The sequence below is a fragment of the Microtus oregoni genome, unplaced genomic scaffold, assembly GCF_018167655.1.
Source record: "Microtus oregoni isolate MIOR12 unplaced genomic scaffold, Mior012 000015F_ref0000493, whole genome shotgun sequence".
Classification (NCBI taxonomy): domain Eukaryota; kingdom Metazoa; phylum Chordata; class Mammalia; order Rodentia; family Cricetidae; genus Microtus; species Microtus oregoni.
Window position 1 is genome coordinate 32,181,072 of NW_024543074.1, and position 23,878 is coordinate 32,204,949.

Here is a 23,878-nt window from a genome sequence, read left to right on the forward strand (position 1 = left end):
AGGAATCATCCCTTGTGGGTAAAGGGACTGGAGAAGGCTATGATGGAAGAGGTGGTGGTGTTTGGGCTAGCCTTAAAATATGGGGAAAAAAGAATAAATAAATGGGGGAAAGGCATTGCAGGGAGGAAGAAACAGTCATGGCTAAGCTTTGAAGGAATGCATTTTTTTTTTTGATTTTCCGAGGCAGGGTTTCTCTGTGTTGCTTTGAAGCCAGTCCTAGAACTCACTCTGTAGACCAGGCTGGCCTCGAACTCACAAAGATCCATCTGCCTCTGCCTCCTGAGTGCTGGGATTAAAGGCATGCGCCACCACTGCCCAGCCTTGAAGGAACTCTTAAAAGACCAGTAAGGGACTGGAAGGAAGATGGGGGGCGAGGGGCAGAGGCCCCCCACTGTGGTCACCTATTTCCCATAGCATTTGACTCATTGTTTGGAAGCAGTGCTTTGCAGATAGTCCCTAGGAAAGGAGGACTCATTACTTAGCTCCTGGTCTTAGATACCTAACTGCACTTCCTAGAAGCATAACCAGATTCTTTCAGGATGCAAGGTCCAAGCGAAGGCCCAGAAAGGCTACCAGGAAGCTTCAAGTCCCCATGAAAGGGAGATGCTATGATGAGGGGTTGCTACACAGCTCTTGACTGAGTTGGTCAAACCTGCATACAGGTGTTTGCAGTGTAAATGGTAATAATATATATTATTTTCCTCAAGTATCAACCATTTTTACCAGTTAGCAAATCTAAATCCCCAAGAAATTCAGTCCAGCTTACCAGGAGTGTCTGTGTACAAACATTCTAGAAACCTGTTGGTATAGAACACTGCACCAGAGACTTGAGAAGCAGTTTTGGTTCCCGCTTCAGCCTCTTCCTGCCTGTCCTTGAGCAGTTCCGTGCCATCTCTAAAGGGGGAATGGCCTCAGTCTGTTGTGAAGTTGCAAGAGCATAACTTTTATAAATTACAAAGTGTCTGCCACAACAAATAGTGACTGCCAGGAAGGAAAGACACAGGGACCAGAGAGAGGGTCCACGGGGAAGAGTACCAGTTGCTCTTCCAGGGAGCACACAGATGGCAGCCAACAACCATCTGTAACTCCAGTGTCAAGGGATCCAACATCCTCCTCTGGCCTCTGCAGGCCCTGCACACACGTGAAACACAAACATACATGCAAGCAAAGCACCCACAAAAAGTTCTTTAAAAGATTTTCAAAGAGAACATGCTAGATGGTGATGATGAAGATGGATGACAGACAGACAGACAGATAGATGATGGGCAGATAGATAATCTTTGTTAAATCACAACCAAACTCTGCTTATACTGGACTAGCAATGTGTGTGGTTTCTGATGCCAGCCACCAGACTTAGAATTTCCTCCCATTGATATTATAATGTGTATAATAAGCATGGAAATCAACCATGTCAGTAAAGACCAGATATTTCACTTCCTAGAGGGGAATATCATAGTGTGTCAGATACATTCCTAATATTACAGGGTAGATGCGGGTCCTGGGGTGATCTGCTTTGTGCCAGGGTGTTTCCAAGACTCCCCAAGTGTTATGCATTTTTGAAATGTCTAATGACATTGTTCGTTCTACTTATTTATTTATTTATTTTTAGTGATACATTGAAATATTGAGTGACTTTGTGCTACCCAGTAAAACACGGAGGCTTAAACTAGAGATCCGGAGTTTAGAGGGTGGAACGCCCAGGTGAGGGTGAAAAGAATCCAAAATCTACAAATGAATCCCACAAGAATACCACTTTCAAGAGACTGGCATAGGCCTTAAGCCTCCGTAGGGAACCTATTTAATTGGCCATCCTGGGACAATGACAGAGGTCAAGTCTAATGTGCCCTCTCACGGGTCTCACAGGTCCACCTCCTCACACACGGGATGCTCACACCTGATCCCACTTCTAGACAATTCCCAGACATTCCACAAGCAAGATTTAAGCAGCTCAAGTGGACACACTGGGGCTGCCTCAATGCCAGGAGGAGGATTAGCTCCCTGGAGCTGAGCAGAGGATGCTAAATGCTCCTTTTGTGGTGATAACAATAACCACAAGCCGAACAAACAGCCTGAGCATCTCTGGATACAGAGGAGCCCAGCTACCCTAAACAAGTGGATCACAGCAGGTGGCAGGCAACATTTCCCAAGCAGACTTAAAGTTTGCTTTTTTTATTTGAATCTGGTAGTGTTTCCCCCGTGTGGGTATGGCAACTCATGCAATATCATCTTTTTCAGGCAGAATGAAAATCCTTGCCAGAATAGGGAACTAAACAAACCTACCAGGAAGGGGCTTGCAGGCTAGATCCTCACGAGTGGGATTGGAAAAACACTGTATGAGACACTAACTAGTAAGGAGAAATGGAGATTGGACAAGGGCATCCTAATCAATGAGCTCATGGTGTCATTGACAGCCCACCTGTCCTTGGAGGAATCCCACATTTTGATGCCAACACTTACAGCTTGCCTCTCATGAGATCTCATAATACTAAGATGAAAAATGGTTGCGCTGGCCTGTATTAAAATAGCAACCAATCCCCAATAACTGCCAAGTGTGTTGGCTTTAAGGTGGAAAAAGAGCATTGCCTGATTCCTCTATATCCTGATGTACATAAGGCATTATAAACTATAAAAACCTGTCCAGACAAGTTCCCACTTCGGGCCTTAAGGAGACAGTAGATCACAAGCAGGAGAAATCACCACCATGTTTTGCTGCCTCAAAGAACTGATTTGTTTACTCATTCTATCATTCAAAACTCCACACAAGGACCCCAAAGATCCCAGGAGAGCTAGGTACAAAGGAAGATGTGGGATTCCTCCCATCCCTGTCAGTTTCCATGTATTAAGAGTTGAGGAGAAGAGCCTTGGAGGCAGAAGTGTTTAATCACCATTGAAAGAGTGAGGAAATCAGATGGGGAAATCGCAATGCAATGCAAAGCCAAGCATTGCACGCGGTGCATGGTGCATAGTGGCGATTCACTCCCTTCTTTCAGACAGCTGAGAATTGCCATTGCCTCCGAGGACCTGAGCATGGCTGTGGGAGGAGATGATGGCAAGGGTTGAGAAGGCACAGGCCCATGAGGGTGGAAGGCATTAATCAGAGATTAGCACTGAGGGGGTGACAGGTAGAGGGAGAGCAGAGGGACGAGTTCCTGTGAGTCCCTGGAGTGCTGGGGGAGGTGACATGAACCAGGACATGGGTGCTAGCTACTTGCCTTAGTAATCAGAACAGGGCCAGAAGTGTTTTTCTAACAATTCTTTTTCATGCCAACGTTTACACCTCTTTGGTTTTAAGCAACTAAGCTTTAACCCCCGGGGAGTTGGTTGCATTTGCAGACTCAAGGCCAGATTGACAGTCACGTCTGAGAAACACTTTCTTAGCAGTCATACAGGCAGACCCTAAAGTGGCAGGACCTGGAACAAGGAGGAGATCCAGAAGTTGCCAGGGCAGTTCCGGAGTGTGGTATCAGGACCTAGCCTCCATCCATGCTGTATTTGTTCTGTCTTCTCAGGATCCCATTGATCAAACTATTCTTTATATTTTACGTTGAGTCTGTACCCTTCTCCCAACTGTCCTGTGACCCACTGAGGAGAAATCCCATTTGTTATACTTAGGACTGAATTACCATTTAGAGTATCTAGTCCTCCAAATACCAGATGACCTCTCTTCTTTCAAGCTCTGGAGTGACAGTCAAGATTAGCCTCAACGGCTCTCCCACCCCTTTCCACTCCATCCAGATACACAAGCAAATAAATTCTTGCACACAGTTATGTTCATAGTGTGTTCCATAGAGAAAACTGGCCACTGCCCTTAGTCTATAAACCAGTGCTCGTGCTAGGAAGTTCATGGTTAGCTCCATCAGCTTTGGCGGCAGAGATGAGAGAAGAAGGTTTGGTTCTCAGTGGCCTATTCAATTCTGCCAGGGGTCCACCTGCTGTTAGTGGGCAGAAGGATCCTCCCCCTGATCCCTGCATCCTTCACAGAGCCTCCAGCTCAAGTGGACGCTGTTTTTTTCCATTCTATGGTCTCGTCAGTGTATCAATCAATGAGGCCTGGCCACTAATTAATTGTTATGCTTTCCTGTCCCATCTATCGGGAAGGCTGGTGGCCCCACTGGGCACTGTGCCAAGACTCGAGAACTGACTAAAGCGAGGGGAGGAGGAGAAGCGGATGAATGAAGGAGTGGAGATGAGATCAGTTGTTAAGGCTGGGGAGGGACAGAAAGCCAGATTTAACAGACTGTCTACACATCCCTGTAAGAAGAGCTCCTGGCAAAAGTGGGGATCTATCAGCTCTCATGTGCTGTGTACACCACGAATTCTGCTTTTCTATCGTCTGCACAAGCACTGCTTCCTACATGCCTCAGACCGTCACGCTGGACAATACTGTGATTCTTGGGGTGCGCTAGAGTAGCATTTGTCAGTGATAAAAGGCCTAGGGAGGACAGTTTTCCCGCCTGACTCTCCAAGTGGACACCGACCTTTCTGGATCACTGGAGGGGCTGCCTTGTACCATGGCTTTGGGGTGAGCTAAATGAATAGCCAGTCTCTGGAAAGCTGGAAGAAATTAACCCCATGGCACTTCCCTGCACGTTATGAACCCCAGCTGTACCCCTCAAAGATGAGCCGGCGCTAATCAACTTCCTCCCACCTTGTGTACTCCAGTCTGGACAGAGCTTCCCACTGGGTCCAGAGTATGAACCTCCCTTGTGGATTTCCTGCTCACATCCTTGAGTGTAGCCCACACACTGAAGTCGCCTCAACATACCCAAATGGATGCATATGTGTTTCCTACGTGCACCCTGCTCCATGGTTAGATAGCAAAGACAAAGTTTATGTAGCTGAGCTTCTGAAGCTTTCAAAGGGCAGAATATTTATCCAAGAGAAGGATACAGATCCAAAGCTTATTTGGCCAAGAACCACCTCACTTTTCCCAGGGTCCAGGGCATGTCCTGAAACCCGGACATTAAAAAGGCAGGTAACAAAGGGGGTCAGAGCTACAGAAAACGTGATTGTCTAGGAACTCTGCTGGAGAACACGAGAGATTTGTAAGTAGCATGTGCACTGATAGACTCTTCAATATTCCAACTGTTTAAATGGGTGAAGAGTCTGAAATGTAAACACAGATCATATTCCACCTGCATACATGATCAGTGATTTTTATCAAAAGTTTTGAAAACATCTTTAAGTTACTTGGGAGAAAAGTGCACAGCCAAAACTTTCCCATCGCATACAGTATCTCTTTGGCCTGAACATCAAGGCCTCCAGGCTACTAGGGAGTTGGAGGGTAACTGAAACTTTCTGGAACATAGGTATGGCTCGCATTGCTTCAGTGAGAAGATTGGCAAATCTTTTCCCATAAGGCAATTAAGAAACAACAAGTGAGCAAAGTTGGTACAGTCTTTTTTTTTTTTTTTTTTTTTTTTTTTGCTCCAGAGGTTGACGGTGGTGGATAAGTCTAATTGTGAGCGTGACTGAATTAAGTCACGCCTGGAGGACTAGTAGAGGCACTGATTTGGGGCTGTGGGGTGGTGATGTTTCCAGAGGAGACCAGCAAGTGGGAGTGAGTGAACCAAGCAAAATAGATCTGCTCTTTGTGTTGGTGGTCCCTGCAAACAGCTGGAGAGAACAGACAGAAGAGAAATCTCTCTTTTCTCCAAGAAGGGGGTCTGGTTTTTCTGCTGCATTGGGCATTAAAACTGCCGTCTTTCTGCCCTTGGTCTCCAGAAATGACACCAGCAACTCCTTCATGACCCTCACCACCCCAGGTTCTCAGACTTTTAACCTTGAATTATACCAATGGCTGTCGTGGTTCTGAGATAGTCATCTTAGAATCTAGCATTTCAGCATTCCAGGGCTTCCAGCCTGCAGACAACCCATCTTGGAACCTCTCAGATACTTACTATAGCTGTGTGTCAATCCTCTCCAATATGACTTATATACAAAAATCTGAAGATCTTGTCTCTCTAGGGATCTTTAAATAAAAATGCGCTGCCAAAAAAAAAAGCCAACCAAACAAACAAAACCCAATAATTTGAGTAACTTGTTTCCTTTGAAAACAGCTGAAGCTCAGGTAGGAGCCATGAGTGCCTAGTATCCATAGTCAGTCTTGTCTTGGATTCATTCTCCTTTCCTCAGTTAGGACCAAAAGGCTACAGTATTGGGTAGGTTGTGAGCACTAGCATTTGTGCTACTGTAGTCTACAGGAGGGGCTCACTGGCTGCCGCTCTTTCCTCTCATCACCTGGAGAAGAGCACCTACGCCGTTCCTGGAGGTCTTCTCTTCCTAAGTAATGGTGGTCAGGGTGTACTGGGAGGACCTACTTCCAGTGCCAAAAAAACTGGGGATGTAGTTCAGTGATAGAGCACTAGCCTACTAAATACAAGACCTGCCATTCAGTCCTTGGCATTGAGCAAAGTCAACTCACCAAAAGCAAGTGCTGAAGAAGTCAGAAACACCTGCCTGGCCAGAGCAGCTAAGGTCCCTAGAGTTTGGGGGGGGGGGGTGCAGAAATAAGTACAAAATTATAGCAGTAGGAAGTAGGACTCTTGCTCAAAGAGGGACCACTGTCAGTTATCAGGGCAAACCAGAAGGCAGTAAGGATGCAGGCATGGTGTGTGTGTGTGTGTGTGTGTGTGTGTGTGTGTGTGTGTGTGCGCGCGCGCCCGTGCCTGCATTCTCCAGAGACAAGCTTAAAACAACATGATACAGAAAGGTTAGCTATAACAGAGTAGGCAAAGTTTGTCAGGCTAATGCAAACAAAAAGGAACCAGAGCTGGCAATATAAATATCAAATCAGGTGAACGTACGGGCAAGGGAGGCACTGAACAGGACAGAGAGTACTGTTGTCTGGGGGTACAGGGAAGCTTCACAAATAAAAAGGGACATAAGCGTCGGGAGCATTTTGCATGGCAAGGTGTAGCTATGGAATGTAGGAACCAATTCTGCTAGGAAGCCAGAAAGGAAATGACAGGAAAGCTAAAGTAGCGGGGGACCTCTCCACACCTCTGCCTTTGACAGATTAAGTAGGTGAAGAACGAATTAGGGTATAGAGGGCCTGAATAATGTGTCTCACGCGTCTGACTTAATGGATAGATGTCAAGTTTGTACTCTAGGAAATGAAAATACACCTTGTCTTTTACTGCCTGTAAAGCATTCGTCAGAACTGATTTTACACAAGCTCACAAAGGAAATCCCAAGAAGTCCCAAGAAGTGAAATTTGGATAGGCCCTGTTCTCTGACCATGGCACAATAAAACTGGAAATTAATGGCAAAAGTTCAAACCCGCAATCCCAAACACTTTGAAATTTAACAGCACTCTCCTACCTAACTCTTGTGTCGAAGAGGAATCAAGGCTGCAATTGCACATCATTTAGGTCGCAATAGCAGAAAGGACACTGTGTGCTGACTCTTACAGGATAATGCCAGAGATACGTTCACTTGCTGAAGACCCGACATTATAAACAGAAAAGACAGAAGATAAATGGGCTGGAGAATCAAGCCCAGAAATTAGAAAACAATATCAAACCAAACCAAAGACAGTAAAGAGACAGGGATAGCCAAAAGATAAATATTCCAAAGAATAAAACAATAATTTTTAAGATTGAAGTATGTACTGCCAGTGAGATGGCTCTTTCTAAGCGAATGGTTATGTGAATTAATTGTTAATCCAAAATCATTGTGTCAATCCCTGAAAATTAGAAAAAGGATATGCCTTTATCTACAGAGGGTTGTTTTTTTTGGGGGGAGGGGGTGTCAATAGTTGTAAGCTAATAAAGTTTAAAACGTCCAATAGATATTTTATTTTTTATTCTATGTGTATCAGTGTCTTGCCTGCATGGAAACCCTGTATGTGCAGGAGGGGGCACTGAATCCCCTAGAACTGGAGTAATTATGCAGTTGAAGCCATACAGGTGCTTGGAATAGAGCTTAGACCTTCTGCAAAACTATCAAGTGTTCTCAATGGCTGAGCCATCTCAGCGTTGATATTTTAAAGAAAAATAAAAACAGCAAATTTAATTTAGAATAAGAAAACTAGAATGAGTGAGTGAGTGAGTGAGTGAGTGAATGAGTGAATAGTATTCTCAAGTATTAGAAGACAGTACACACACTGATTAGGACTTAGGGTCTAGCACCAGCTCCAGACTCAGCTGCTAGTTACAGAACTTTGAACAACCTCTTCTGATCTCTGTTTCCTTATCTCTAAACTGATGACGACAGCAGTATCAACCTCTGCTCATGCAGTGATAGACACACAGAGACCCACAAGATATACACAGACATACATACACACACATACACTCAACAGATCCACAAGATACACACATAGACACACACAGAAATAGGCACACAAGACAGAGATTCCCAAGATCCACACAGAGACACACAACAGACAAACACAGACATGGACACATACACACACACAAACACACACCGTCAGATGTTTCTACTATTGCATTCCTCCAGAGCCCCTAAATAGCCAGTATTTCAAATGCTGGATGAGTAATTTCAAAGCACAAATAAAGATGTGGTCCTAGTCGCTTCACTTCACAAAAGCATAATTTTAATACAAACTATAGCAGTGTTAGCACAGAAAATCCAAATTCTTTAGGAGCATATGTGTATACATATATAAGTTCAACATGAGCAAATGAAATCCAGCGTTGCAATGAAAATGAAACAAATGGGTCGTGTCCCAGGAAGACGGGAGTGCTTCAGCATTAGAAAATCGACCATCTACCTTGGCACACTGGGAGGCAATTGATGATGTGTTGACCCAAAAACTGTAGTTATTAGCCTAAGGAAATAAGACTCAGCCAAAGACGGTGCTCAAGGTTATTTGAGGTAATGTTATTAAATTCCTAAGCAATCCAAATACCCAAACTGGAAGAATACTCAAATATACTTAGGTTATACTGCGCTTAAACAAATAGATTTTGCTTAAGTGACATACAGAAATAAAGGATAGACTATCCTATAGGAAGAACTTTGATGAAATCGTAAAGCTATGCTTCATTGATTATTTCATACAATATATTCATAATGTTCATTAAACATAGAAAAGATTAAAATAATATGTACAGTGTACAGAAGCTGCACATTTTAACATACGCATTTATGTATATGTGTGCCCTGTATACAGGAGACTTACATAAATATGCAGCTATGCAAAGACAAATACTGAGCTGTCCCCTTGCTCTTGCTGGCGTAAAAATGTTGCAATGAGTAGTCTTCTACATTTGCTGTTTTGCACAAATGTGAAGATGAAACCACCATCATGTTTTGATTCCTTTTAAGCATATTAATCTGCATGAGAAAATGACACACACACCAATTATTCATTGTAATATTGTTAAAGTGTGTGTAAGAGAGAGAATGAGCATTCACAGCCCTTTGTGAAGCAAGGGAAATAAGAGGAAATGGAACAAAATGCCACAGTGGTTATTTTAGGGCAGTTTAATTTTCATTTCTGTACTTCATTTGAAATGCGATTCCTTAATGCCAGCACACACTATAAAAGAGCAAATATTAAAAAAAATTACTTTCAGTGAGTCTTAAACAAGGAGCAAAACGCCAAACGTATCTCAAGTCAAGTCACTTAGCTGATTTTGACTTCATCTTTTAATGCTGCAGTAAAGATTACAGTTTGGGGAGTTTCATATAGTGCCTGCCTATGACAGGCCAATAGTATAAATTCATTTGACTCCTCTCCCTAGTCGATATCATTTTAAGGATTAGTCAAGAAAAAAGATGCATGTGAGAATAAACAAACCTGGAGGACATTATGTTAAGTGAAATATGTCAGCTGAGAAAGACAGATTACAGTGTGTTCTTCCTGTGTGTGGATGCCGAAACAGTTGATCTGAATATTGAATATTGATTGCTAGAAGCTGGGAAGTATGTGGGGGAGCAAGACAAGACAGAAGCTGGTTAAGTTCTAGGGCTCCACATCACAGGTGGGGGTGGCGAGTGCCATTCTCAAGGCCTGTTCTGTATTTTATGACTAAGTAGAAGAGATGAGCTTAAAGCTTTCAAACATAAAACAGTGACATGGGCATGCTAATTAATCCGGATTGATCAGTTCACATTGTATATGTGTCTTTAAATTGTATACTGTGCGCCCAACTAAGTACAGTAATTAATTAAAATTACAGAAAGAATTCAAAAAGAAAAAAAAATGACCTGAATTTAACACAGGTCATGGAGTGTATCTGGCTATGAGAAATGATTCCCTAAATGTCAGGTATTCTGTCACAGGGACTCTTAAGATGGAAGATTCAAAATGTCGCCAACTGCCACTCCATCCATCCAATCTGGACTCTGTTTCTTGATATTGGTACATGGTTTTAAAATGAGAAAATAAACCACACAAGCAAAGAAAGAACAAAAGTTGACCCCTTCTTTGTCTTCTCCCTATTCTGATAAGGCTTTTCATTGTGTAGCCCAGGCTGGCCTCAAACCCTCCCCACCTACTTCAGCCTCCTGAATTTTAACATCACAGAATCCCCATACAGTCCTCTCTACTCTCTCTCTCCTCCCTGCCTCAACTCTCTCCTCCCTTTTTTCCTTTGTCCTCCCCCCTCTTTCTCTCACATGAAGAGGAATTTTCTCTTATTGCTTAAATTCAGGTTTAATGCAGAATGGATTCAACTTTTGACATCGTTTTTCTTTTCTGGCTGTAACTTAGTCTTTCTCGAGAAGGGTCACTATGAGGAATGCTAGCCTGCCCCCCAAGCTCCCACCCTAACTGGATAGTCTGTCAGTCTATTTGAAGGACCCAGTTTCAACAGAGGAACTAAGCAATCACTGAACCATTCTGGAATTGTGGTGTGTTAGGAGGAAAGAGGACAATTTGTCTTAGAAATGGCAGAAGAGAAACCATCGTTTAAAAAAAAATAACTTGTGGGCCTGGATCCAGGAGATTATTACAGAAGGCTTTGTGTTTTATTGGTTATGGAGGATAACAGAGATTGCTAAGATGACTGACATTTAGAATTCCAAGCTCATGGGACATCAGTGGCATGGACTGGAACTTGCGCTTTGGAGAATAAAATGACAAAGTCACTTTGGGAAGGGAAGAGATTTCAAGGAGCTAGAAGAGGTGCATGTGTAGGTGAAGATCTATCCCTCAGGCTGCACACACTGATTTGGAAGTGATCCTTTTAGGGAAGAAGGTGGAAGTTATAAACCAAAGCTTCAGTCTCCACGAAGACACCTGAGTCCAGCAGAGCCCTGATATCCAGAGAGGAGGAAAGGGAAAAGAGTGAAGAATCTAGAGGGTGAGGCCAGAAGTAGGGAAGACATTCTCAATAAGATGCACAGAGATGGAGACCAATACCCCAGCTCTGCAATGATAGGAGCGCTATGATGCATAATTCAGGGAAAATAGTGCCAAGATCTCATGGCTTTCCTCCCTTTTGTTTTGGCTAAAATCGGATGCATGTACCAGTGAAAAGCAAGACTATAATGTTGTGTTAAAGCAATATCACAGTGCTGGAGTATACTTTAGACTCAAGCCAAATCTTCATTCAAACCATTTTAGAAACCCTTGGAATGCCCTGGAACTCTGAGTATTGGCAGCCTGGCTCTATTGATTTTATTGTTCATTCAATCTAAGTGGGCTTCTGCATGATGAATAGAGGGCTTGCTTTTGAGCCACCAGGCTGTGTCAGTTAGCCAAGAACCCAGGACACCTGAACTTAGACATGGAACAGAGCCGAACAGATTTCTGCATCTCAGATGTTATCAGACCTGTATATAGTAAAAGAAGAAACCACTTCCCCTTTGTAGTGGGCTGTATCATGTATGTGTCCTTGTGAAATACTTCCCCATCCTCCCTCACATGAACTCTAGCATAGCCTCTATGGCTACTCAGCCAGGTGTGTGTGTGTGTGTGTGTGTGTGTGTGTGTGTGTGTGTGTTTGTGTATGTGTGTGTGTTGGGGGAGGGGGAGTCACCATAGTGACCAAAGAAGCCTGATGCAGTTAGAGGGAGACAGAAGACAGAAACAGCAGGAAGAGTGTTACGAGCCTAGTATATTGCTGCAAGCCTTTCTTTTTAGAAAAGGCTTCCTTTGAGTGGGAGAAAAACAGAGGCGAGTAAAGAGAACTGTTGGGTTGTTGAAGAGCCAATAGCATTCTTGACTTCCTGTCAAATGTCTTTTCTGTGACTTTCAGGTGATCGTCAGTTTAACCATCCGATCTTAAGCAGTGCTACCCAGACCCCTACGCACGGTGAGAGCTAATTGAGCATGCCCTGCATTCCACCTGCATGCCAAGTGGCTCCATTCTAAGGATAGGAGAAGGCGGTGGAGCCATGCCCCTGCCCTTCTCCAGGCCCCACAGCTTCCCTCTTCCTTTGAGACCATTGTCCCCTGGGTGTATTTGTCTTTGACATCAGAGTGGTTTTCCTGACATAAAGAGAAGGGAGACCCTTTCCCAATCCATTTAATTTGCACTCTCCATCATTCCTTGGGTTCACAGATTCCATCTGTTTGTAGCAAGCAGACTAATGTTCTCCTTTGCCCAGAGCCATTCTGAATCATTTGCAAATGAAACAAGACTTGGTCAAGCTTTATTCTCTGGACAGAGAAGAAGTTGACAGTTGTCCATCAGAGGAGTGTTAGCAAAGGAACTGTGTGTGTAGCAGGGCCACCTTGCTCTGTCAGGTTCTAATGTCCTCCCAGAAGACCACATCTCAACATCTGGAAACCTAGATAAAAACTATTTGGAGTCTCTCTCAAAACTCAGTAGAACATTGGATAGCCATGTAAACTCTAACCTGTCCATCATTTTTGTCTCTTCACTAAAAGTTTAATAATTGAATAATAATAACCAATAGATGTTTCCCAAGAGACACACTCAACACAAATATAAACCTGAAGTCATGTCTGACAGTGTACAGACTTAGACCTACAATCTCATATACTAAGGAAAATGACCCAGGAGGATTACAAACTCAAGACCTATTTGGGGTAGAGTTAGTTCAAGGCCAACCTGGAAAACTCAGTGAGCTAGTGTCTCAAAACAAAAACAAAAACTAAGGGTACAGGTCAGTGATAGCACATTTGCCTCACATGCACAAGACCAGTATTTACCCCCCCCCCCCATATTTCAAGAGAAAAATAAGATAAATGGAGCAACTCACCTGGCAATGGGATTACCACTCTCAAGCCACATTGCACAGCACCTTAGCACAGAAGTGGAGCACATCTGGATGAGGAAGAGGGAATGAGGTGTTTCGACATACCCTTCCAGTGCTTTGGGACTCCTGTCATGAGAGCAGGACCGTAATTGGATGTTTCTGGGTGTAAAATCTAAGAAAACAAAGAACTGAGAAATTGTAGGGATTAGTTAAAGAGGGTGATGATGCCAGTTGTAACGCTGATGGTGGGGACAATAAGGAAGACGGAGAGCTGGAACATCCTGAAGGAAAAATTAAGAATATGTAGTCACTCAAAATTTATACCTTGATGAGAACCAATAAAGACTGGAATGGAGATCTAAGAGTATTTGGAAGAGTGGAGGCTTGGCTGTGGATACTATCCAAGGAATAAGAAAAACAGTCAGCGGGCAGGAATGGAATTGGTGATAGTAAATTTGAATCTGAACTTACAGAATTTGCTGTGATTGTAGAAGATACAAGAAAAACATCCCATAGGTAGCTTAAAGTTGGAGCTAAGAAGTTCTTAGTAATCATTAAGAAAGTAACAGAAGACTTGAAAGTAGGGGATAACCATGCAAGAATTCTGAAAAAGGAAAACAGAAGGCAGCGTATTAGCTGGGGAATGCTGTCGTGATTAGGAAGTGGGAAGAGAAGCCAGAAAAGGCAGGCAAGGAAGGCCCCCACTTGTTCAGTGATATTCTGGAATGAACCACCACTGAGCTGAGCCTCCTCAGGAAGAGCCAGTACAAGCATAGACTCTTGAGTACAAACAGAAGGGCTGTTCCCTACTCCACCTCTTCCTGTCTTCTCTCTCTCTTCCAGCTGGTATAAGGAATTGGGATAGAGAGGCTCCAGTTCCTGTCCTTAGGCAGCTTGCGACACAGTTGAAGTAGAGCTTGCCTACATTCCTTTCTTTGGTGGTACCCTTTCCTGTCAAGGAATGAGTAGAACAATTAGGAGAGCAGGGAGGGCCTACATCTGTGCAATCAACCAAAAGGCACTAACTAGGTCCTCATTTTGGGCCACGTAACATGAGAGAGACAGGAAAAAATTAGAAAGCAGGCCTACCGGTGCAAAGGTCTCTAAGGTCACTTGAGATGAACAAGACCAAGTCATGTCAAATCATTAAAGACCAGTGAGACACGAAGCGGAGGGTAACCAACTGAAGGGAGATGGTATATGGGAGAGCAGGTATCATTGAGGAATGGCAAAACAGAACGAGGTCACAGTCACCAGCCTTTAGTTAAGGGAAAATGTGATAGAGAACAAATAAAGCATCTCAATAGAAGACAAGCTTAATCGGGGGGAATAGAGAGCTCAGGCAAACACAGCACAAAAGGCAAGGCGGTCTTGACTCAGTGGGAATTTCAGGATAAGCAGTAGATGATATTATGTGGGTCTACTGCATTTAGATAGGGACACTGAGCAATGACCTCAGTGAGAGAAAGGTGCCAAGACGCAGAGGGAGCCCTGTTCTTCTCCAGCATGGGGAGAGGAGAAGAAACAAGAAGTGCGGATTGCTGGTAGTTAACCAAGGGAGCAGCGCTCTCCGTTTCGTGCCCACCCTACCTCCTGGCATCTGTCCTGGCCCATGCCAGGGAGGCTCTCTCTGTACAGCATGTTCTGATCTTTTGGGATACAGAGCATCCCTCACCCCCTCACATATGCACGAAGCTGGCGCAAACACCAGCTTATTGGCTGAAATCCCCTGGCTCGGTCCCCAGTTCTGGGGGTGACAATGCAGGCATGGAAAGAGAGAAGCCAGGAGTTCCCATGCCCGGGGCAATCCTTGGATACGGCTTAGGGACAACAGGATTCTTGTGGTCTATAATGTAATGCTTTGTGCCAAGAAGTGTAGAAAACCGTAACATTTATCCCACCTTGGAGCCTGCCCCTTCTTAGAACATCTTTGGATTTAAGGAGTCCCAGACAAAGAGGATGGATGGATGGATTGCTATTTCCTCGCTACATCATTTCTGGGAATGGTATCACTATCTCTCTGGAAACCAACTGTTGACTTCTTTTTATGGCTCCTCCTCTCATGTCAATCAAACATTAAGGCATTGTGTCTCCTTCCCCTGGACCTCCATTCCCTTCAGACCCCCATGCTCCCTGCTTCCTCCCTCATTCTTTCTCCTCTCTTGTGTTTATCCTAATCTTTCCTCCACAGCCCACTCAGCATGCGTATACCATCATCAGCTGTTCACCATCTCCACTCCTTCCTTGACTCTTTCCCTGGGCCTGACAATGAACCACACTCCATTGTGTCTCCGCTAACTTTGGAATCTTGGGGTCTATCTCAAGGAAAATGAGAGAAAAGAGGAAGGACACGACAAGCAGATTTTGCTCAAGTTTTTTTTTTCCTTCTGGGGGCTTATAAATTATGAGTACAGTCTCTGAGAGGGGCTTAAAGTAAGTAACAGTGGCTGTGTGGCTCACAGAGGCTTGTCAAGTGTGAAGCATAGAGAGGCCCAAGGGTGCTGCCCCAAAGATGCATGGCAGCATGGGTTGAATGTGGATTGGAGCTGCAATGGAGTTGGGTTCTGTCTCCAGCTCCTCCCTGGGCACTAGAGTTGCTCTAAAGTCAGACTGACCAGCTAGCAGAATGGGTCAGCCTACAGCTACATCCATGTAGACATGGATGCGTTTATGATCCATGTAGTCGTAGTTGGGGTTCCTATTGCTGAGATAAAACACCACAACCAAAAAAAAAAGTGGGGAAGGAAAGGGTTCGTTTAGCTTACACTTCCAAATCATAGCCCCTCATTGAAGGAAGTCAGGACAGGAAGTAGAGGGGAAACCTGGAGCAAGAATAGAAGCAGAAGCCAATGAGGAGTGCTGCTTGCGGGGTTTACTGGCTTGCTCTTTCCTGGCTTGCTCAACCTGCTTTCCTACACCATCTAGTATGATAAACCCAAAGAGAGCACTGCTCCCAGTGAGACAGACCCTCCTACATCAATCACCAATCAAAAAAAAAAAAAAAAAGCACCCCACAGACTTGCCCACAGGCCATTTGGCAGAAGCACCTTCTGAATTTTAGTCTCTCTTTTCATGTGACTCTATCTTGTGTCAAGCTGAGAAAAGGCTAGCCAGGACAATGCTCTTTCATTGCACCTGGTTTAGTTTTTATCAGACAGACCAGTGATGTACCCGGAGGAAGTTGTTAAGTGTCCGAGTTGAATCCTCAGGGACTGATCAGTAGCCATGGTAGCCAGAGGAAGCTAAGACAGTCCCTTCCCTCAGAATTGTTGACAAAAGGAAAGAGAGCAGACACACACACACACACACATGCATGCACACACGCATGTACACACGCACATACTGAGTCTTAGCACTTCCTCCTGGGTCCTAGCACTGGAAAGCAGGAGGGGGGTCGTTAGTCAGGGATGGAGCATAACGTGGAGAGGAAATTTGGACACCCTGGCCTCAGCTACTTCCACCTTTATGTTCACTAACGCCATGCCCTTCCTTTGCAGAGAAGCCACGGATGAACAACATCCTGACGTCGGCCACCGAACCCTATGATCTCTCCTTCTCACGTTCTTTCCAGAATTTAGCCCACTTGCCTCCGTCATATGAATCTGCCGTGAAGACCAATCCGAGCAAGTACTCGTCTCTCAAAAGGCTAAGTAAGTCAAGGCTGGCTGGAGTTGAGGTCTGTCTCATAGGTCCCCAAATCATCCTCCTCTGTATCACTCTCTTGACCCATACCCAAGGGACCAGGTGTAGCATCCCAAGAAAAGGAATGGGTTGTACATCGGATGAAGAGAATAAACAGAACTCTTTCTTCTGGTCCCCTGGTCCTGAGTTCACCCTTGTCAAGGTTAAGAATGATGCTGTAGGACCCTGAGGTCCCCATCCTCTATAAGCTGTACTTACCACTCATGTACCAGCTTGCCACTAGCCTGTTTCAAACCATGGGCCTTCCTGTGAGTCATTCCTTGAAAAAGAGGTACCAAGGGCCCAAAGAACCATTCTAACCCAGCCAAGACCACCTCAAGGACCTGAGTCTCCACCCTTCTTAAGTTCATACTTCCATTTTGTAACTTAGGTTAGTTTCTCTTCGCCTCTGCTGTGTGAGTCTGAAATGGCTATTGGCATTGATAGGTTTAATGCATTCAAGTGTCAAGAAAGTACATTTAGGAACATTTTTCTTCCCTGACTTGATCCTTATAACTTCCTCTCATTACCCTATGAATGAGTCAATACCCCTGCTCATGTATGTGTGTGTGCACTGGTGTGTTTGTGTGTGTGTGTGTGTGTGTGCGTACATGTGTGTTTGTGTGTTGGGGATGCTACACAGAGCTCTGTATATGCTAGGCAAGCATTTGACCCCTGACCTACATTTCCAGTCCTATAAGTCATGTGCGATGGCTGCCCAACTTCAGTTAGTGTGTGGGCATGTACTTCAAGTTTCAGGGCGACTCATCGTGATAGAAGCTCAGCCCAAGTCCATCTCAGCCATCTACAGAGAAATGCTGAGTTTCTTTGACAACACTAGAGCATCTCTGACCATCTGAGAGGTCTGATGGATGCTCCGAAATGAAAGAATGAGGTTCAGTTGGCAGGACAGTCCCCACACCAACCCTGAGCCCACTGAGGGGCAAGCAACTAGGCAATGAGTCCCAACAGCTGTCTGGGAGGAGGCCTCCTTACCGAAATCTGGGACAATGCAGCCTTGCATGTGCCCTGGAAAAAGTCAAGGATCCATAGTGCAATTCTGGAAGAACACACTAGAAAGACAGGAGCTCCAAGTATCTAAGCAAGATGCACGTACAATGTTGCTCCAGCCTGCTGCCTGGTGGGCACAGGGAGTAAGTGTAGGCTGGTGATATGGCTGTGGGGGCTGGATGCCCATGTGTTGGTTTCCTGTACATTGGTTGTTACTCCAGAGAAGGTGTTACTAGGTTCCTAGGTTACCAGTGAAGCTTTCCGCAAATGCCTCCTAGACGCACATCCTATTTTATTCTAACAAAACCTGATTCCGTGCCCAGTTTTCATAAAGTAGTGCTGTAGATATCATCTGAAAGCCGTCAACTCTACCTGGGTGTTTTAGCAAAACCAGGAACCATTCTTCTTCAGAACCGCATGCAGCAGGTGCAGCAGGCAAGCCACAGGAATGCCTTGGGCTTGCCATCAGCTCCACTATGAGCTGGATGGGGAAGTCATTTAACTGTCCCCCCAAAGTGATTCCTGAAAAAGAAACAGAATCTGGGGGCCCACTGGAGATACAGACCCTGGGGTGCAAGTAGTTAGTGCCCCTGAATCAGAACCCACCCAAGGTTCACAAGCCCTTAAGGATTCCTTTGTGTGAGCAGTGGAGGAGGGAGTTAAGGTCACCTGTCTGAGCCCCGCCCCCACCCCTCACCTACTCTACTAACAAAAGGTTTTTGGTCCTGTTATCCTTGAAGATCTCCAAGTCTGTGGTTGAGGAAGAGGCGTGTGCAACCCCCCCCAGCCCCCCCCCCACACACCTATCTTACTCCCTGAAGCTGCCCCATCTCCCTACTTCCTTCTCTCTGTCTTCCTGTCTTCTTGCAGCTGACAAGGAAGCTGATGAGTATTACATGAGGCGGAGGCACCTTCCAGACCTCGCAGCCCGTGGCACCCTCCCCCTCAACGTCATCCAGATGTCTCAACAGAAGCCGCTGCCTCGAGAACGGCCACGCAGGCCCATCAGGGCCATGTCCCAGGACAGGGTCCTGTCCCCACAGCGGGGCTTGCCTGATGAATTTGGCATGCCCTATGATCGAATCTTGTCTGATGAACAGCTGCTCTCGACAGAGCGCCTGCACTCCCAGGACCCGTTGCTGTCCCCAGAGCGGACGGCCTTCCCAGAGCAATCGCTGTCGCGGGCCATCTCGCACACGGACGTCTTTGTGTCCACGCCAGTGCTGGACCGCTACCGTATGACCAAGATGCACTCCCATCCCAGTGCCTCCAATAACTCCTATGCCACCCTGGGCCAGAGCCAGACGGCAGCCAAGCGCCATGCCTTTGCCTCCCGCAGACACAACACAGTGGAGCAACTGCACTATATCCCGGGCCATCACACCTGCTACACAGCCAGCAAGACCGAAGTGACCGTGTGACCGGCAGCGTGGCCGGGCTGCTTGGCAGAGCGAGGGCAGGACAGAGCAGAGCAGGGCAGGGATGAGGAGCACAGAGTCCAGCCTTGCTCTCCTCCCTTCCCCTCCCCAGTTTCCCCTATTGGAACTGGAGGTGGGCTGCCTTTGTCCAGAAAGCCATACCCCTAGGGACATGGCGCCAAATGCCTGGTCCAACAAGCACAGACCCAGGCTACAGAGCTCTTTCTCTCCCAGTAGAATCCTCCCCCAAGCGAATGATAAGAGTGGTAAGGCTCCAGTCTTTCCTACCACCTGCGCCACTCCCTCCGTCCCCGCCCCCGCCCCACCCCTTCCAGGAGACTCAACCGAAGGTTCTCCCAGCCAGTGGACCCTCCCGGTGAAGGTAATCCGAAGCTGCCTGAGTTTGAACAGCCAGCCGGCCAGCCAGCGGGTGCAGTCAGTGGGCTGACCGAATAGACTACTCGGTCTCCTTCCTGTATCTAGAACCGCATCACAGAAATCTCTTAGTGCCTAAAAACTGCCTGCTCGCTCTCAGCCAGAGAGCTGCTGTGTCCATAAGCACAATATGATTCTCTTCTGCCTGCTGGAACTCTGGTCTCTACCGAGCGGCCCCTCCCTCGCTGAGCCCTGCAGCCCCCAAAACAGGAAGGGTCTTCTTCCTTTAGCTGCTTGGTTGCCCTTGCCTCTGTACTGTGGGGGCTGTGCTCTCCCAGCCTTCACTGTTTCTCCTCAAACCTCCCTGGGGCTTTAGCTCTTGCCCCCCAGAGAGGAGTAGCGTAGCGTTGGGTTGCCAGGACTTTAGAAGTGCCTTGGCAGCCATCTGATCGCCTCCCCACTTCCTCCAGGCCACTGGGTATGAACTAGGACCTTCTCTCAGGCCTGCCTTCTTCACCCGAGCTCTGCTCCCAGGAGGCCCCTGCAGTAGGCAGAGAGCTAGGGTGGGGAGGGCCACTGTGATGCCCAGGATCTCAGGGGCTCACCATTCCCATTTTCTAGGGCTCTGTCTGTCCCCCACCCATGAGCCTCAGGCAGGATGGAGGAAGAAGTTTCCAGACAGAAGAAGCTTAGCCCTTGAACGGGCAGGAGCTCTCTGACGTGGTCATGCCGGATCCTGTGCACGCCTTTCCACCATTTTCGCCCACTCCGCAGCCCTTTTCTGTTTAGAACTCATTCTCTCTTCCTGTGTTCCCTCTCCCACCTACCTCCCCACCTCACCCCCTGCAGCTCTGTTACTTTCCTCAAACCAGTGGATCCAAGGAATCCAATGGATCCAGTGGACCCATTGACAGATGCAAATGAATAATGGTGTCCCAGGATGTTCTGGGGCCACATCAACCCCTCCTCCTTGCAGGGGCACTTGGGCACATGGTAGGGGCATCTGGCAGCTCCACTGCCAGCCCACCTCAGCCCCCTCTTTGCCTCTAATCTGAAGGTGGACAATGTGTGACCAACTACTGGGAAACTATAAACGAGAGCAACCCCGCTTCCCCCCACACAAAGGGCCAGGGTATCTTTCTGGTCTGGGACTGGGGAGAATTGGCCCAAGACCCCTGGTGGAGTGACCTAAGAAATGGAACTATCACTTACCAGACTCCAACAACAATGTCCTAAAGTCAGATTTTATGTCCCCTCAGTTCTGCATGGATATTGCCCTTAAAAAGCAAGGTGGTAAGAAATTTGTATCTGTCCTGGTCATTTTTAATCTAGCCAAGTCTACTTCTTCTTCTTCATGAAGAAGTCTGTGCGCTGCTTCACCTTGCTGCTTTGAAGAGCCGTAAGCTCTTCTATACCCTTCCCCAGAATGTCCCTTCTGTGAGAGCAGGAGTGTTCTTCAGAGCCCAGAAGGATGGAAGCTGGAGTTTCCAAAGGCAGGTCTTAGCCTCCCCACTGCCTGGGTATCCCTGGGACCATGGGGCCAGGAGTTCTCTGGTCCCTGCTTTTCTTAAGGGCTGGTTCCCATGGGTCTATGAGCTTTGGTTGCAGAAGGTAAGGCTCACGGGAAGAGAAGAGCTCAATCCAAACAGAGAGTGGCTCCCTTCCAGAAGCAAAGGCATGTCCTACTGGCCCCAGCCCAGCCCCCTGTAACTCTCTGACCCTTAGCTAGCCCCTTTAAAGGTTGTGTGCTGCTGGGGAGGAGGAAGGTCAAGATTGTGGTAGGCGAGAATCCCCTCCCAGGTGTCTGGACATCCCCTGGAGAATCTTCCAGATGGCTATTTAATTCTCTACACCTTGGGGAACAAAATCTTACCCCAGGCTCTTTCCCCACCTTGGCGCTGGCAAAAGCGTCTGTCTGTCTGTCTATCTTCCTCTCTGTCTGTCTGTCTGTCTGTCTCAGGGGTTGTTTTATCAAACTTATTAGTTGATTTCAAATTATTTCTCTTCCCTGCCTTACCATCTTCTGGTATAAAATACCTGGCATCGGTTACGTCAGAATGCTTGCTTCTCCCGAAGGATTTTTCTTCAGCTTCATCCTCAAAAGGAGAGGCATAGTAACAGAGACAGAAGTCTACAGACTAGTCTGATCCAGTTCCCTACTCCAAACTCCGGAAAACTGTGTCTTAACTGCAACATGGAAATACACGACCCCTCCTCCAGTTTTGCATGACTCATTTAAATTACCTGTAGCCAACCATGATCCAGAAATATTAATATTTGTCTTAACTCTTTTGAGAGTCCACAATCACATAGCTTTTATTATGGTATATTCTTATAACTTGTCCTATTTTACTGTCAATCTCTTCTTGTGCCTAATTTACAAATTAAACCTTATTGTATGTGTATGTATATGAAGAAAACATAATACACATAGAGAGTCTTGTACTGTGTGGTTTCAGGCACCCATTGGGATTGTGGAGCTTATCCTTCAGTGACAAGGGAAGACCACTAGATCCCATCAACTCACCCATCACTCCAGAACCAGCTAGCTATTTGGCTATATGAACTCACTTGAGAGTGTCTGGGGCTGGAACCCAGATGTCACGGCTTCTAGCCCAAGCAGGCTGGTGTTCTCTGTCACACATAGAAGGGTCATGGCTCCCTCATGATAAACACTCATATCCCAAGCAAAGGAAACTCAAGATTTCCCTCTGTCTGTTTCGTTTCTTCGTGCATGTCTCCACGGCCCTGGACTAGGTGTGTCCAGGTCTTATTTGCCCCAAGTGTTCTTCCTGAAGGCTTTTTACCACCCCTATCCTTCCAGCATTCCTTTCTCACTTCTTCCAGTGAACTCATGACTCCGTCTGTTCGTGAGCCACAAAAGCTTGCCAATAATTCCTTAACCTCCTAACTGGACTTTGATCATCAGAGTTCCCCCAGTATCTTAGGCAATGTGTTTCCTTTAAGAAGCTCCAGTTCTTTCCCCAGCTAAAATCTCTCCCTTTCTTTCCACTTCCACTCTTAGCCTTCTGTACCAGTTTCCTCTGGCCTTCCCGCCGTTTCCCTCTCCATTCATCGACCTTCCTCCAGTCCCAGTTTCTTTCACCTGGACCTGCCGAAGTCTCTAGTTTTGAGAATTGGAGTTCTTGATGTAAAGTGTGGAGGATTCTGACATTCTCTGAGTCCTTCATTTGCCTTGTTGGCTTGTTACACTCCCTCACATGGGAAGTGATACCCCAGGTGTGAAGCCATGGGGCCCACCCCATCCCTCTGATCTCCGAAAGGGAAGGGAGAGAGCTGCCTGAGCAGAGGTACCATGGCCAAAAGATCAGCTTTGATTCCTGCAGCTACCAGATTCAAGAAGCTCTTGACTCAGACTGCTACTCGTCCAGAGTCTTCTGCGCTGGCCAAAGATCCATCCCCTTTGATGCCTGTAGCTCTTGCTTCTGTTCCAACACCCTTCTTCTAGTGAACATCACAGCTTTCCCTTCATCCAAAGACATGACTCGTAAGTCTCCAAGGATGGAGGAGCAGTCATCCCAACATCTCTGCCACCAAACTCAACCCATTGCCTTTGGAGAGCTCTTAGCTGTCACCTGCTTCATCTCTCGTTCCTTCCACAGATGTCTGTGGACTGGACCCGATATCATAGTTTGAAAGGGCTGCCCATGACTTGGGCCCTAGAAGGCGCCTACTCTGAGAGGAGCCGGCACTTTAGCTCCCACACACATCCCCCTGCCATCCTTTCTGAATCTGAGGAACTGTGAAATGTTTCCAGGAGGCTTGCTGTGCTTTAACGAAGTATTTTCAGGACATAGGAGTTATTTTTATAAGTGATGCATTTTGATGCTGGGTTTAACATGAAAGACAAATCTTTCTGATCCCTCTCTTTGATTTTGGAAAGTGGCATATGAGAAAGAGAGAGAGAGGAGAGAGGAGAGAGAGAGAGAGAGAGAGAGAGAGAGAGAGAGAGAGAGGGAGGGAGGAAGGAAGGATCGAGGCTCCAGAAACATGGCTTCTAGGTCTGGCTTTTGTCTTCATCTTGCCCTGTAACTAATGGGCAAGTCACATTCCAGTTCAGTGCCTCAGTTTACCCACCAATAAAATGAGGGGTTTTGACTAGATGAGCCCCCCAAAGTTTCATTCAGCTCTAGGGTTTTCATTCTCCACCCTTTCCCTTTTCTACATTCATCCCCACTTCAACTGAGCTGCACCCATCACACTCTGCCTGCCCTGTGGCAGCATCCTCAGAA

The 23,878-nt window shown here is 46.3% G+C and overlaps 1 protein-coding gene across 3 annotated transcripts in view; it reads left to right on the forward strand.

The window, feature by feature from the left end:
* Shisa6 (shisa family member 6) overlaps nucleotides 1–22,522 on the forward strand; it is a 289,285-nt gene extending 266,763 nt beyond the window's left edge. For 2 of the 3 annotated variants that reach the window (XM_041664054.1, XM_041664052.1), the window contains 3 exons: nucleotides 12,174–12,230; nucleotides 16,638–16,790; nucleotides 18,703–22,522. In XM_041664054.1, the coding sequence (XP_041519988.1) occupies nucleotides 12,174–12,230; nucleotides 16,638–16,790; nucleotides 18,703–19,253 (761 nt within the window). In that variant the 3' untranslated portion in view covers nucleotides 19,254–22,522. The remainder of the gene's footprint in view (nucleotides 1–12,173; nucleotides 12,231–16,637; nucleotides 16,791–18,702) is intronic. The other variant, XM_041664053.1, reaches the window with a different exon arrangement.
* The last annotated feature ends 1,356 nt before the right edge of the window (nucleotides 22,523–23,878 follow it).